Consider the following 12,542-nt stretch of genomic DNA (forward strand, 5'->3'; position numbering starts at 1 on the left):
CGGCTGAAACGGTGGGGTTGGGGGCAGGAAGTCACCAAACTGCCTTAAATCGCAGCATGGTGCGACCTTAGGGTCCGTTTTTTGAAAAATACGGCAGCAAGATTGAGTCCCATATTGCAACAATTCTTCCGATTGAGCGCCGACGTGTGCTGCCCGGTTCTACCAACGCGGCTGCTTACAACACTTTGCTAGCTATCCGCTGTGACGCAATAGGCGGCAGTGTCCATTGGCAAGCAAGCAAAATGGATAAGTCAAGAAAATGATCGTTACGAAACGCACGACCTTTACTTGCGTAAGGGCATGCCATGATTTGCTAGCGCGTTCATTAATTAAACAACGATTTATTATAGCTGGGTGACTGACACGTCAGCCAGAACTTGTTTTCTGGCCAATCACGCGACGCTATTACGCGGACAATTTCGTGAATATGCCTTCTTATTAGCCTACAAGAGTGACTGAGCGAGCTGGGTGGTAACTCATAGCCACATTTGAATGAAAAAAAAAGAGCGCGCATCAAGTCAGGAACATGGAAGAGAAAAACTCCATCGCCCATCAGTACCATTCACACGTTTCTAGCCTAGTAAACCGGTGACGTCACGGAGTATCGGGCATCCTTCGTCATCGAAACCGAAGGCGATATACTAACCTGTACAAATTTTCTATAAAATTTATTTGTAGGTTTAAAACGGGGGTACGAATCGTTAGGGTCCTTATCTACCTTAGGTTGGCACAATGAGGGACTGACTAATCTGCCGCCGCTCATAGTCTTGAAAGCATAGCCTTAACTGCAGATACCTAGCGAAGCAGTCAACTGGAGAAAGGCTTAATTTCGCATTGTTCTTTTTTTTTTGTTATAAGAATGAATAAGTCAATCAGTTATAGGATACCAAGCAATGTTCAACTGCGCAACCAGTTATCTGTGAACCAACTGAGCAAGAAACTTCTTGTGCTTGCAATACGCTTACCAACCTTCAGATGTGAAGCTTAACCTCAAAGTCCTCGATATCTTATCACTGAGACTCTGCGCTGCAGATAAGTTGAGGCAATCATTCATTTACAGCGGATATAAGCTTCGCTGCAGTAGCCGCGGAATTGGTGGCGGAGCGACAGAACCAAATTTCCCCCGCCATGTTCCCTTGAGGTAAAAAAATCTGTGCATGATAGGATTCGAACCACCATCCTTCCGTACCGCAGCGAGCAAGCTAATGGCGACGCTACTTCCTGCCAACGCATGTGTACTTCTCCTTGTCTAGGACGCTGGCGAGTGTTTGCAGAAAGGCGTCGAATCAGACGGATGCCTCCCAAACGCCCTCCAGTGTCTCCAGCATTTAAGATTCACAAACAGTTGTGTAGTTAAAACGTCTTAACCACACATCAGTGACACAAGCAGCAACACCGCGCTAAAGGATTTCGCCTCACCGCATTTTAGGTCAAAAAAGTGTGCACCAGAGTTTGTGTCGTAACTGTGTTGTCCAAAGTCTTCTTCGAAAGCGCAATTATGTGTGACTAAAAACAAAGTGCCCCCCTGAATTTTTTATTCATCATCTCGAGACATTGAGGTTATTATACCGTAATTGCTGGGTCGATAGCTGCCTGTCAGAGTAAAGAGGGAAAAGGACGGCAGCGACTCTACCACGTGCGAGGTCCTTGTGGCGTGAGTATAATTAGGCCTAGCGCTGGCCTCGCGCGCGGTGCCGCGCTGACCCGCCCTCTTCCCGCCGCCTGTTCCGAGTTCCGCGCTGCGTGCAGGCGATGACTTTGCGCGTTCGAGGACCCGGCAGCAGCCGTCGGCAGTGGCCGGGTCACGTCTCGCGCCGCTGGTCTCCCGGCGCGATTCGGAAGGTCGCCCAATCGTCCGTCCGTCGGCCCCCGCTCGCGCAACAACCGACTGTCGCCCCGTGCACGACGCCCGCCCGCTGCGACTTTGCCGTTGCGTTGTCTCCGTGCGTCTACAGAGCGTGGAGTCCACTATCCCTGCTCACGCTTATTGTGGACGGATGTGCATAATAACCGAAGTGCTTCCGCTTGTTTGTGTGCATACACCATGAACTGTCATCACTGGGTAACCGCACACAGTGGACAGGACGACGGGTAAAGTGTATGCTGCTCCTTGGTTAAAGGGAATGTTCTGAAGACCCGGGCAAGGCACCTACGCAGTGGCGCAGGTGATCGCCTGTATAGGAGCTTAAAGTGCACTAATGTACATAATAACCGGAGTCTCCGCCCGTTATTTGTGTGCATACACCATGAACTGTCATCACTGGGTAACCGCACACAGTGGACAGGACGACGGGTAAAGTGCATACTGCTCCTTGGTTAAAGGGAGTGCTCTGACGACTCGGGCAAGGAACCCTACGGAGTGACGCAGGTGATCGCTTGTATAAACGCTTAAAGCGCGCTACTGTACATAATAACCAGCGTCTCTGCCCGTTATTTGTGTGCATACACCATGAACTGTCATCGACGCATGAACTCGACGACCGGTACTGTATACTATCCCTTGGAGACAGGGAGTGTTTTGCAGCAGCAGCGTTGCCAGACGCGCACTGCAGCACCGCTGCGTCCGTGTGTAGACTTCAACGCTGCCCATTCACTAACGCTTTGTCTGTACGAACACCGGGAATAAAGGAATCCGTTGTTTGTGCGCGCAGAGCGTGAGCACTCTGGAAGACCGGTATTACACTGCACTATGGAGGAGGAGCGGATTGGAGTAGGCCTAGGGAAGCGGCAGCGCTCCCGGGCGTCATACACGCCTGTGATACATTCCGCCTGAACGAACCGTAAAATCAACAGCGGAAAGTGAGACGTAATGACAGCTGTAGTATGACGTGCGATGTGTTGGCGGCAAACTCTGCCTACTCTGTGTACTGTCTTCCTTGCACTGAACGCGGACATCTTGCGAAGTGCTTTGAGGCGTCACCCAGATCGGCCATCCCTTACAAAAATTTTCTTAGACAGTCTGTAGGCTGTCCACGGGCATCAGTCTATAAAGTCTAAAGACTGTCTATAGACAAATCCTAGAAAGTAGTCTTTAGACAACACCAATGCTATAGACAGTTTATAGACAATCAATAGATTTATGGTCATAGACTTGTAGTAGACATTCAATAGACTATGAATATACAGAAAGAAATATCTTCAGAAAGGCAGTAGAGTCTATAAGAAGTCTATAGACTGTCTATAAAAGGGATGGGATACAGAAGCAGCTTGCTCAAAGCCTTTCTCGCTTCTCGTGGCATGCGAGGGACTTTCACTATGTCTGGGCGCAGTGAAGTCGTTCTGGAAATGCGGCGACGCTGAACAAATAGCGGGCAAGAGGCAGCTGTGTGATTGGATATAATTCTACGGAGCAAAGGTAGATGTTTCATATGGAGGTTTCCTTTGAATGGCCCTTTTCTTGTTGTAAAAGCCAGACCGAAGCAAAAATATAAAAAAATGCAAATCACGCAAAATAAGGCGAAGATGAATGTTGCGCGCCGCCACGTTTAAAATGATGCTCACAAATAGCGTCGCTGTAATGGAATATATGTGTCCTCCGATGTTCGTATAAGTTGTATAGTACAAGCATATCGCTTATTATGCACGTAAGGAGAGAGAAACGGGGTAAAGGATGCGACAAATGTAACAACTTCAAGGAGTGTGCGAAGTCCTATGCAAGCGCGTTGCTTTCTTCAACAACAAACAACACGATATGTTGTTGGCCGCGATTCCGTGGACTCATTTTTAATGCGGTAGAATTAAAAACATCATCGGAGAAGAAATCTGGCGACGGCCGACGTCCTCAAGCGTCATCAGTCATAAAATTCACTGATTGGATGGCGGGAGCATATCGCCTCCGATTTGCCGAAAGGTACCGCCGATATAGCTTTACATTAAGTTCGCTAAATGTGAAATTGAGAGACACTGTGGCCGCTACTTCTGAAGACAGTTTTACACACACAATTTTTTTTATCGAAACCTACAAACTCCAAAAAAATGCGCAAATTGTGTTACGAACTAAAAAGACAAACAAGCCAAACGGGGGCGCATAGTAAACTAGAAAAATTCCCGAGTGACGATTCAAGATGTCCTTAATTTAAACGCACAAACACACTTACGTTCGTAGACGACATAACGCGCGCCACCTATTGCAGAAGTTACCTGGCCGCCTATTTCCAGCATTGTTTCTCTCGTGAACATTTCCTGTGCGCAACCATATGTCTGTCGCAGAGCAATCAAAATTCGCGGTGACGTCACGCCTGCTTTACTACTCACTGTGCTATTAACTACCGCACTATACCGTTCCCACCTTCCTCCTTTGTGAATCGGACAATACCGTCATTAACGTGTATCTCCGCCATCAATCAGCCCCTTTGTTGAGCGGCGGCTTCGTCACGTTCGTACGTGACTCGGACGTCGCAATTAGCTGTGACGTCACGGCGATTTGGGCGCTGAAGTCACGTTTTACTGCGAAGCCACGTTTCTAGCTGCGCAACGCCTTTCCGGCTCCTAATGTAAGACCACGGAGTATCGGTTGCAAACCGTGCTCACTTAAACCCTCGGCGACGGCTTGACTCATTCCGCATTCTCTTTCGAGACCGCGTAAATTCCGCCAGAAGGGTTTTTTTATTGGACCCTTCGAAACGCGCGCAAAGGGGAAAACTAGGACAGAGCTTGAAGTCACAGTCTTGAGGCTTACTCATAAAACGTTAATAGCGGAAAGGGGCCTCATCGCGCGATTATGTCACGGAACATTGGTTCGCAGCGCCTAGCAGACAACTAAGCGTCTATCTATAATAACCGTATTCGTCGGCAACGGCACCGACGGTCGCTGGTTGGGTAGATGTTTGCGGGCTGGAATGCCAACACAACCAATGTAACCACACCTAGCCCTATCAAAAAAACACTGTTTTTGTAGAAATATTCCTTTTCGAAGTTCGTTGCTGCTCCACCATTGGTCTTTCACCTCTCATGACGTCATAGCTGCTAGTAAGCTAGGAGCGTCATTGGATTCTTCCGCTATTAACGGCGGAACTCACCAACGGCAAAGAAGGAAAAGTATGAATAAAGAACAGAATGGTTACGAAACATGCTTCCAGATACACAGCGTTGCATCCTTGAGTCGCGTTCGCGGTTCACCAATATGGCGGCCGCAAATCACGTCACCGCAAGATCGTCGTACGCAGAAACGTGCTTGCATCCAATTCTTTTGCCATCGTTTTCGTGGTGCGGTGCCGTGACCAGGTTGTACAGCAGAAACAACGCCTTGGCCTTGAATCGGTCTTAGCGTGCCGAGAGAGGCCTTTGCAAACAAACGCCGGAAAGGAATTATTTGTGGCGCCGTCATTACCCTGTTCGTCACATCCTCCTGTACCGGCCGCAGCGGTAGCTGCCCCGCGTCCGTGTAATATCGGGTTTTTGGCTTCGGCTTCCGCTCGTTCCTTTCGCCCTTTATTCGCACTTCCTTCGGCCGGGACTCGCGCGCTACTTCGATGCTCCGACGAGCGCATATTTACGGCGCGAAAGGACACAACGTGAAGGAAATAGAGGAGTTTTTTTTTTTTTGTATTCTTCCTTCACCTTGTTGCCGGTCCCGAGCGATAGCTACGATGAGGCGGCGTTTACGGGGAATTTTATTGCGCACTCCTCGTCGCAGCAGTAGCAGAGGCTGTCGTAGTAGCAGTATCCAGCCCCCCCCCCCCTAGCACACACACAAAACATTACAAAGAAACGGCAAAATTTAGACCAAAGTACCACAAAAAACTTTTTGTCGTTTTGTCGTAACGACAGATTTTTCTGCAGTGTTGTAGTTTTTTTCAGTAGTACTATAATATTTTTCTGCAGCACTTTTCAAAAGTTATATCGCTAAGACAAGAGACAGCATATTACTAGCGAACATTCTGTTGTTATTGCATGTTCATGGCCAAAAATACTACAGAAAATCGGTTGTAACGAGAGAAAATTTTCTGTTGTGTTTTTCGACTGGGGAAAAGTAGTAGCAGCAGCAGTAGGAGAGGTAGTATGACTGACAGCAGTATATTGTAGTAGCGGTGCCAGTAATAGGAGGAGGTGGAGCAGTAGTAGTAGTAGTAGTAGTAGTAGTAGTAGTAGTAGTAGTAGTAGTAGTAGTAGTTCTTGTTGTTGTTGTTGTTGTACTAGTAGTAGTAGTAATAGTAGTAGTAGTAGTAGTAGTAGTAGTAGTAGCAGTAGTAGTAGTAGTAGTAGTAGTAGTAGTAGTAGTAGTAGTAGTAGTAGTAGTAGTAGTAGTAGAAAAGCAGCAGTAGCAGAAGTCTAGTCAGCATATCGACCTACGCATCGTCTTCCTGAGTAGTTCCTGCAGTTACCTCTCTGGCGGTACTGCGTTTGTCAAATTTCTTATCATTCTTTCCTTGAGACGACCACAAGACAGAAGGGTCCGAACAGGCGCAACTTACAACCTAAGTTCATTCGAGTCACAATCCGGTCTTATCAAAAGCGCATCCCAGCTGCATGATTTTGATATCCGTCAAGACGCATCAACGATGCATACTGCTCAGCTTTTGTTTGTGGTGAGCAGAAAAAGGACTTGTGCAAACAACGACGGAAAACCTCCGCGGCCCCGTCGCCGCCCACACCGCAGTGGAGACGTACAGCAACTCTAGGAGCGTCGGGGAGTGGCCAGATTGCTCCATTGTTGTTGACACCACCGCGAACGCCGCCTCTCCGGCAGTGATGCGTGCGGTCACTGCGACGTTGTCACGCGAGGCTGTCATTTTCTTCGGTGAAGTGCCGCACACGGTACGCATTTCTAACCGTGCGCAGAATTCTCTCTTTCAGCTTTTTCGTGCCTCTTCTTTACGTTGATATCGTGAGGGAAAGATATGCAATCTAATCTTGTGTAAAACTATGGTCTTCATTAAGTAGTGAAAGCACAGCGACACTGGCGCGGTCGAAAATAAAAAGACGCAAAAGAGAGATAAAAAGACACAAATGAGCAGTATGATGCGTGGGAACGGCGTTGAAAACAGATTCAAGGTTTGGTGCGTTTGATAGAGGTGAAGCTAGAAGCCTTCTCCGTCCAGGTGCCACTTTGTGGCGTCAAGCCGGCGGAGAAATCCACACTACCGTGACTAGCATCATACAACAATCCCCACAACCCAGACCAATTCATAGCGCCAGAATAAGGTTTTCATGCCTCTCTATAGGGAAAAAAAGGCTCCGTCCTGACAGCGGCAAATTTATGGGTGACTCTTGGGGAGGCGATTGGGCCCTATTTAGCGAAATGCATTTCTGCGACTTTCTAGCTGCGTTCACGAATGAATTTCGCATGGTTTCGCCGCAGAAAAGTTTCTCGCTGAGTGAAGGGAACGACCCCCGCCCCTAATCCGCTACTGAGTTTCGGCTGTGATCGAGTAAATAACAGACACTGGTCATGTTTAAGGAGCCGTTTTGTGGGCCCGTCTGGGGCACTGCTGGTCACACGCATGGTTGCACCGGTTCAATACCCTAGCAGGATAATTAGTAATGGCAGCCGGCCATTACAGCTCGCATTACCTATGTATCTGACATCGGCACAGAATTCCAATGCGAACGGGCAGAAATGAACTACCCGTTAATTACGCGTCATTACTCGAATACATGGCGCGGCATCGGCCGATAACCGACCGACTGTAGTGCCCTACAGGCGCCACTCTTTACGACTAAAAACTAATCGCATAATTTTCCCTACCGTTGGTGGCCATAGAAACACCGAAGAGTGTGTGTTAGGGTCCACGAAAACTGTTCGCGTTTTCAAGCTACGCCGGCAGGCATGCCGGAGAGCCATACACGAGTGTAATCGGCTAAGTTGCCTTCGACATGCCCAGGCGAGATTTTCACCACGACGCATGTACTTCGCGCAGTGAAATAAGACGTGAATTTATGTGCTAACAGGTTTCACGCACAAGGTAAACATGTTGCTTCGGTCACGTACGAGTTTCGACGCCGTGTGTATTGCACGTTGCGCTGTCACACACCGTGACGTACGACTTAGCGCTAGAGTGAACCACATGCTACACGGCTGGCGTATCTAATAACGTTGTGTTCAAGGTGTTTTGCTTTACAGCGCGCGTTGCACGCCGGCTGTATAGCCCTGCTATCATAACTAACTTGTTCCTGTCCCCAGCAAATTATTTGTGCGGTGACGTACCGTTTAATGTTGGTAAAATCCGAATACCAGAGTAAAATGAGGTAATAAATAAACACGTTTCAACTTTATAACAAACTTTTTGTACTTACAACTAACGGAGTCTGCTTTTCTTGATTTCTCATACTCCCAGAAAGTACTGACAGCAAATGCTGCAGGCCTACAACACACCGGCTGTGACTCTATTGCTGTTCATGCTGAATTTGCAGCAAACGATTGAGTCCGCAGTGCACAACAAGCAACATGCGAAAACACTTCGCAAAATTCGCAGCTAGATAAAAAAAGGTCTTCAGAGCCTCCATGATCGTACTGATTCATGAAGAGAGCTCCAGGCACATATTGCATGCTGTACATCATGTTGAGCGCTAGAGTACATATTTGGGACCGTGATAACCGAAGGAGAAATGGATTAGCTATACAGATTTTTATATCATAAAAAGCCTCTGGTAGGTCTTTACGAGTTTAACGCATCAGAAACTGGATGACTTTTTCGTCGGCCACGAAGGATTGTTCCAGACCTCGCTCTCTCTGTTTTTTCCCTCCTTTACTATAGAGTTCTCTAAACCACCATCTACTAAAAGCTATACGAACTAAACTATAGCTGCATAACTATAGAACAGCACACCCTGCCAAAGAGCTTGATCTTTGAGGTTACCATATTCCGCACTTCCATAAACGTCCATGACATCCGTCCTCTCAAATCAGATATTAGCTGGCTTAAAAAAAAAAAAACAAAGAAACCAAATAGAAAGCAATGGGCGCTTTTTCAGCGTTCAGACGAAGGCTTTCTATTCCTAAAGTTCCAGTTGCTAGCGAAGCGCTGTCCCGTCTCTTCTCCTTTTGGGCTTGTCAGCCTCACTGCAATACAGCTATTTTAAAAACCTACTAGCTCACTCAGCGGTTAACATTATTATCGGCCCATTTGCAACCAACTAGCCTCTATTCTTGCCCTTTGAACTTTCCGTGCACTGCTGAACAGTAATATTTGTCTCTGCGTGATTTGTAGCAGCAATTCAAACAACAGGTATAGTACAGTACTTACAGCTGATGAGCATGATGCAGGCCGCTGCTACCGCTGTCCAGGCACCTGATGAAGTCATTGTCTGCGATGTGAGAGTGAAGGTGACTCAGTACTGGAAAAAATGAGTTCCTTCACAATGCTTCGCCGAGATCTTGGGAAGGTGTGCACACTTGCACGCTGTCAGTGTCTCGATGTCCAGACGACGGCCACGTGTCGTAAGAGGTGCAAATGTTCGGACTCCTCGTGTTGAAGATACCCTTAAATATTTGGTCTCTTGAGATCGACGGAAATGTTGTTGAAGAAAAAATTCTTCTATTCAACACAGTCTATTTTCAGAAAAGCAAAGCACTGCGGGCTAGTCCTTCGCGATCTCAAGTCTTAAGACCGAAAGCGCGTTGTATGAGTCTCTGGGCTGCCTGGATCGAGAAACGGGTGTCTGGTAGCCCCCAGCTAGAAACACGGTCTCTTCAGTAGTACTTCACCCTTGCTTCTTCATAGAAGTCCAAGAGCACTCTCAGCGTCGTTATTAAAAACTAGAACGTTTGCTACAGACGCTTCGCTGTACCTCCGACTGGAAGCCGCTGAAGGAGCGATGATCTTTGGAGCAGGTGGTCCACAGTATCCCCGAACTTGGCGAGGTGGTCTTCAACTTCAACTGACGCGCAAACTGTGCAGCTCACAGAGCCTGACTTGATGCCGAGAATGATGAAGAACAGTAGAGGACAATGATGTGCCCCTGCACTAATTCAAAGTCCAGCACAGCAGCTATTAAGACAGAGATCTCCGATGATTGTTCCTGGACCCGTGCCGTCCTGTCGTCGACGCCGCTAGCGTCCAATTGTTTCGAGGGCTGCGTTGGTTCTTCGCTGGCGCTGGGCGCTTGCTTCATCACCACCGTCGCGGAGAGGGTGAGGCCGCGCTGAGCCCGTAACGGTCCAGACGTCGTTCCTCCTCGCGCATGCGCTGTCCTCTCTCCCTGGACACGCTTGGGCGCTGGTCCACGCTCGCCGCGCCTTCTCTCCGGCGACGCCAGTGGGTGGGGTGCCCGCTGTGATACCCTCGCCGACGGGACTGGGCCGCATGCTTGTTGCTGCTGCTGCTCCTGTACTGTAATTGCTACTGGCGAGCCCATCTACGCGTGGTTGGCATGTCTGTGCCCCTGTGTGCGTGCCCGGCGCATCCTGTGTACGCAGGACTGTTTTGAAGAGGTGTACGTTGCCAAGACGGACATTGACGCTGGCGTTGGCTGAACTCCACACTAAGCTACCCTTCCTATGTTTTCCTTTCTAATAGTTACGCGTTCCTTCCGCACCCTCTTTCGCAATCTCCGTTTCTGATTGTTCTCGCGTCTCGTCGCCCCTCCTTGCGACGCTTGAAACAATTACTTTCTTAACAACCGAGTGCTATTTCTTCGTGTCGGTATAATAACCTGTTGCTATATTTGCCCGCCGAGGCGAAGGCAAAAGGCGTAGGTACATTTGCCTTGCAACGCGATGGCCCAGCTTTTTAAGGAGTTATGTTGCTAAGTTCTCAAGTCAGAGCTGCGACTCCTGGATTCAACAATGTCCTTTTCATGGACCTGAAATTAAAAAATAAATCTAGGCTTTGGCGCATTTGTAAAGAGCCCCATGTTGTGAAAACAAATGTTTAGTCCTGCATCACTGGTGCAGCCTATAACGTACCTGTAATAGGTGTATCAGTTCGAGTACAACGTACTTTGAAAGCAACTTGACTGTTACGCAGTACATGGTCACGAATTCTGCCATCCTGCCTGGAAGAAATTAGCTATAGTTCGTGAAACCGTGACTCTGGAACACATTGAGAATGCATAGCTGCTGTTTACATGTTATTTTATGCCCCCCCCCCCCCCCCCCCTCCCCTGTCTGCTGGGCACTGTATACACAGCCTTCAGTTTGAGGTCCACAACAGGTCATTATAAAGTCAGAGGAAGGTTTTGTGAGGGCAGGGTGGAAAGATCTGAAGCTCCGCTCTTCATTGCATCTCGTAGCATGAGTGAGGTTTATCAGTTCTTGGAATCTTCCGTGGACGTGGCCATATTTACAGGCCTAAAAAAGTACAAAAGCGAACAAGATGCATGCATTATTTCGTGCCCACGTTACCATGACCTTGCTGAAATAAAACCTCGTGTTTCAAGCATGGCACTGTACGCCATTTGTGAACCTCCTCTATACAGCCAGCGTTCCGGCGAACCTATTGAGAATTCTCTCCGCGGCTCTCTCACTTTCGTCGGGCTGTCAGGTCGCGAGAGGCGGAGGAGCGACCGTGCAGTTGAGGACGGCGCATGAAAATACAAGAAAGGAACAAAGGAACGCGGCCCAGCTCGAAAAAACAATACGAGAAAAGAAAGCAACGCACGAACACCGCGCGTTTTATCTCTTTGTCGTCGTCGACTTTCGCCTTCGCGCTAGGGCTGCGCCCCTTTTTCTGCGAAGGGCGGCTTCGGCGACGCGCGGCCTTGAAGGCTTGTCTTCACCACAGAGAGCCGGCTTTTACTTTCGCCACTTCTCGCTTCGTTCGTCTCGCCGTATTTCGAAAGTTCCTCGCAATGCTGTGTAGACCCAACGACGTCCTCGGTTTGCTTAGAGACGTCCTCAGACAATAAACAACGCGGATTCTTGCCACAATTCGTATTAATAACCATCATCATACAACAAGATCCACTGCAGAAAAAAGGCTCCACCAATGAGCATCAACTAACCCTGCCCTGTGCCTGCTGCAGCTACCCTACACTCTCTAAGCCTAACGGGAGTAAAAAAAGGAGTAAGCTGTCCTTTTGCTCCGTTTTATAAATGGGAGGATAGCTTATTCCCTTTTTACTCCTTTCTGTGTAGAGTGTAGAATTGCAAGTAGAACTGTTTGGTGACACCTTTTAGAAAAGTCGCTATACTGGATACTCCGAAATTCAAACGTTTGCAGGTTATCGCATCACTGCAGGTAGCTATAAAATGACGTGAGCATTACTTCTGAAATGTTAAAAAACACTGGCAACAGCTTGCATCAGGAATCAATGACTCCGCCTATTGTTTTCGTCAGTTAGCTTGCAGTAATTATTCACAGAAGGCAATCAGATTTTGAATTTGAAGTTTGTTAACAGGGATTATTCTGTATTGATCACTGCCTGTCATCTCCTAGCAGTATTCGTGGGGGCATCGATGCAAGAGGCTAATAGCTCTGCTCCACTTACAATGTTAGAAGTGAAAGGAGAACACTGTGCGTAATGAAAGACATGACAATAATAATGATTGTTATCCACATGAGCTAATCCAAAAGGCTACGAAAATAGCAGCTATGCAACCTCCTCAAAGCTTCGTAGCTTAAGAAAAATACGGAATGTCCCGGAACTCGAACCTTGGACCA

General features: G+C 48.0%; 1 protein-coding gene across 2 annotated transcripts in view; it reads right to left on the minus strand.

Annotated features, from left to right (window-relative positions):
- LOC149335180 (uncharacterized) overlaps positions 1 to 10,187 on the minus strand; it is a 31,409-nt gene extending 21,222 nt beyond the window's left edge. Inside the window, exon 1 of one of the 2 annotated variants that reach the window (XM_089551858.1) lies at positions 9,186 to 10,187. In XM_089551858.1, coding sequence (XP_089407984.1) covers positions 9,186 to 9,243 — 58 coding nt within the window. In that variant the 5' untranslated portion in view covers positions 9,244 to 10,187. The remainder of the gene's footprint in view (positions 1 to 9,185) is intronic. The other variant, XM_089551859.1, reaches the window with a different exon arrangement.
- Between the last annotated feature and the right edge of the window lie 2,355 nt (positions 10,188 to 12,542).

Source organism: Amblyomma mixtum, chromosome 7, assembly GCF_055824585.1.
Source record: "Amblyomma mixtum isolate Tamu chromosome 7, ASM5582458v1, whole genome shotgun sequence".
Lineage (NCBI taxonomy): Eukaryota > Metazoa > Arthropoda > Arachnida > Ixodida > Ixodidae > Amblyomma > Amblyomma mixtum.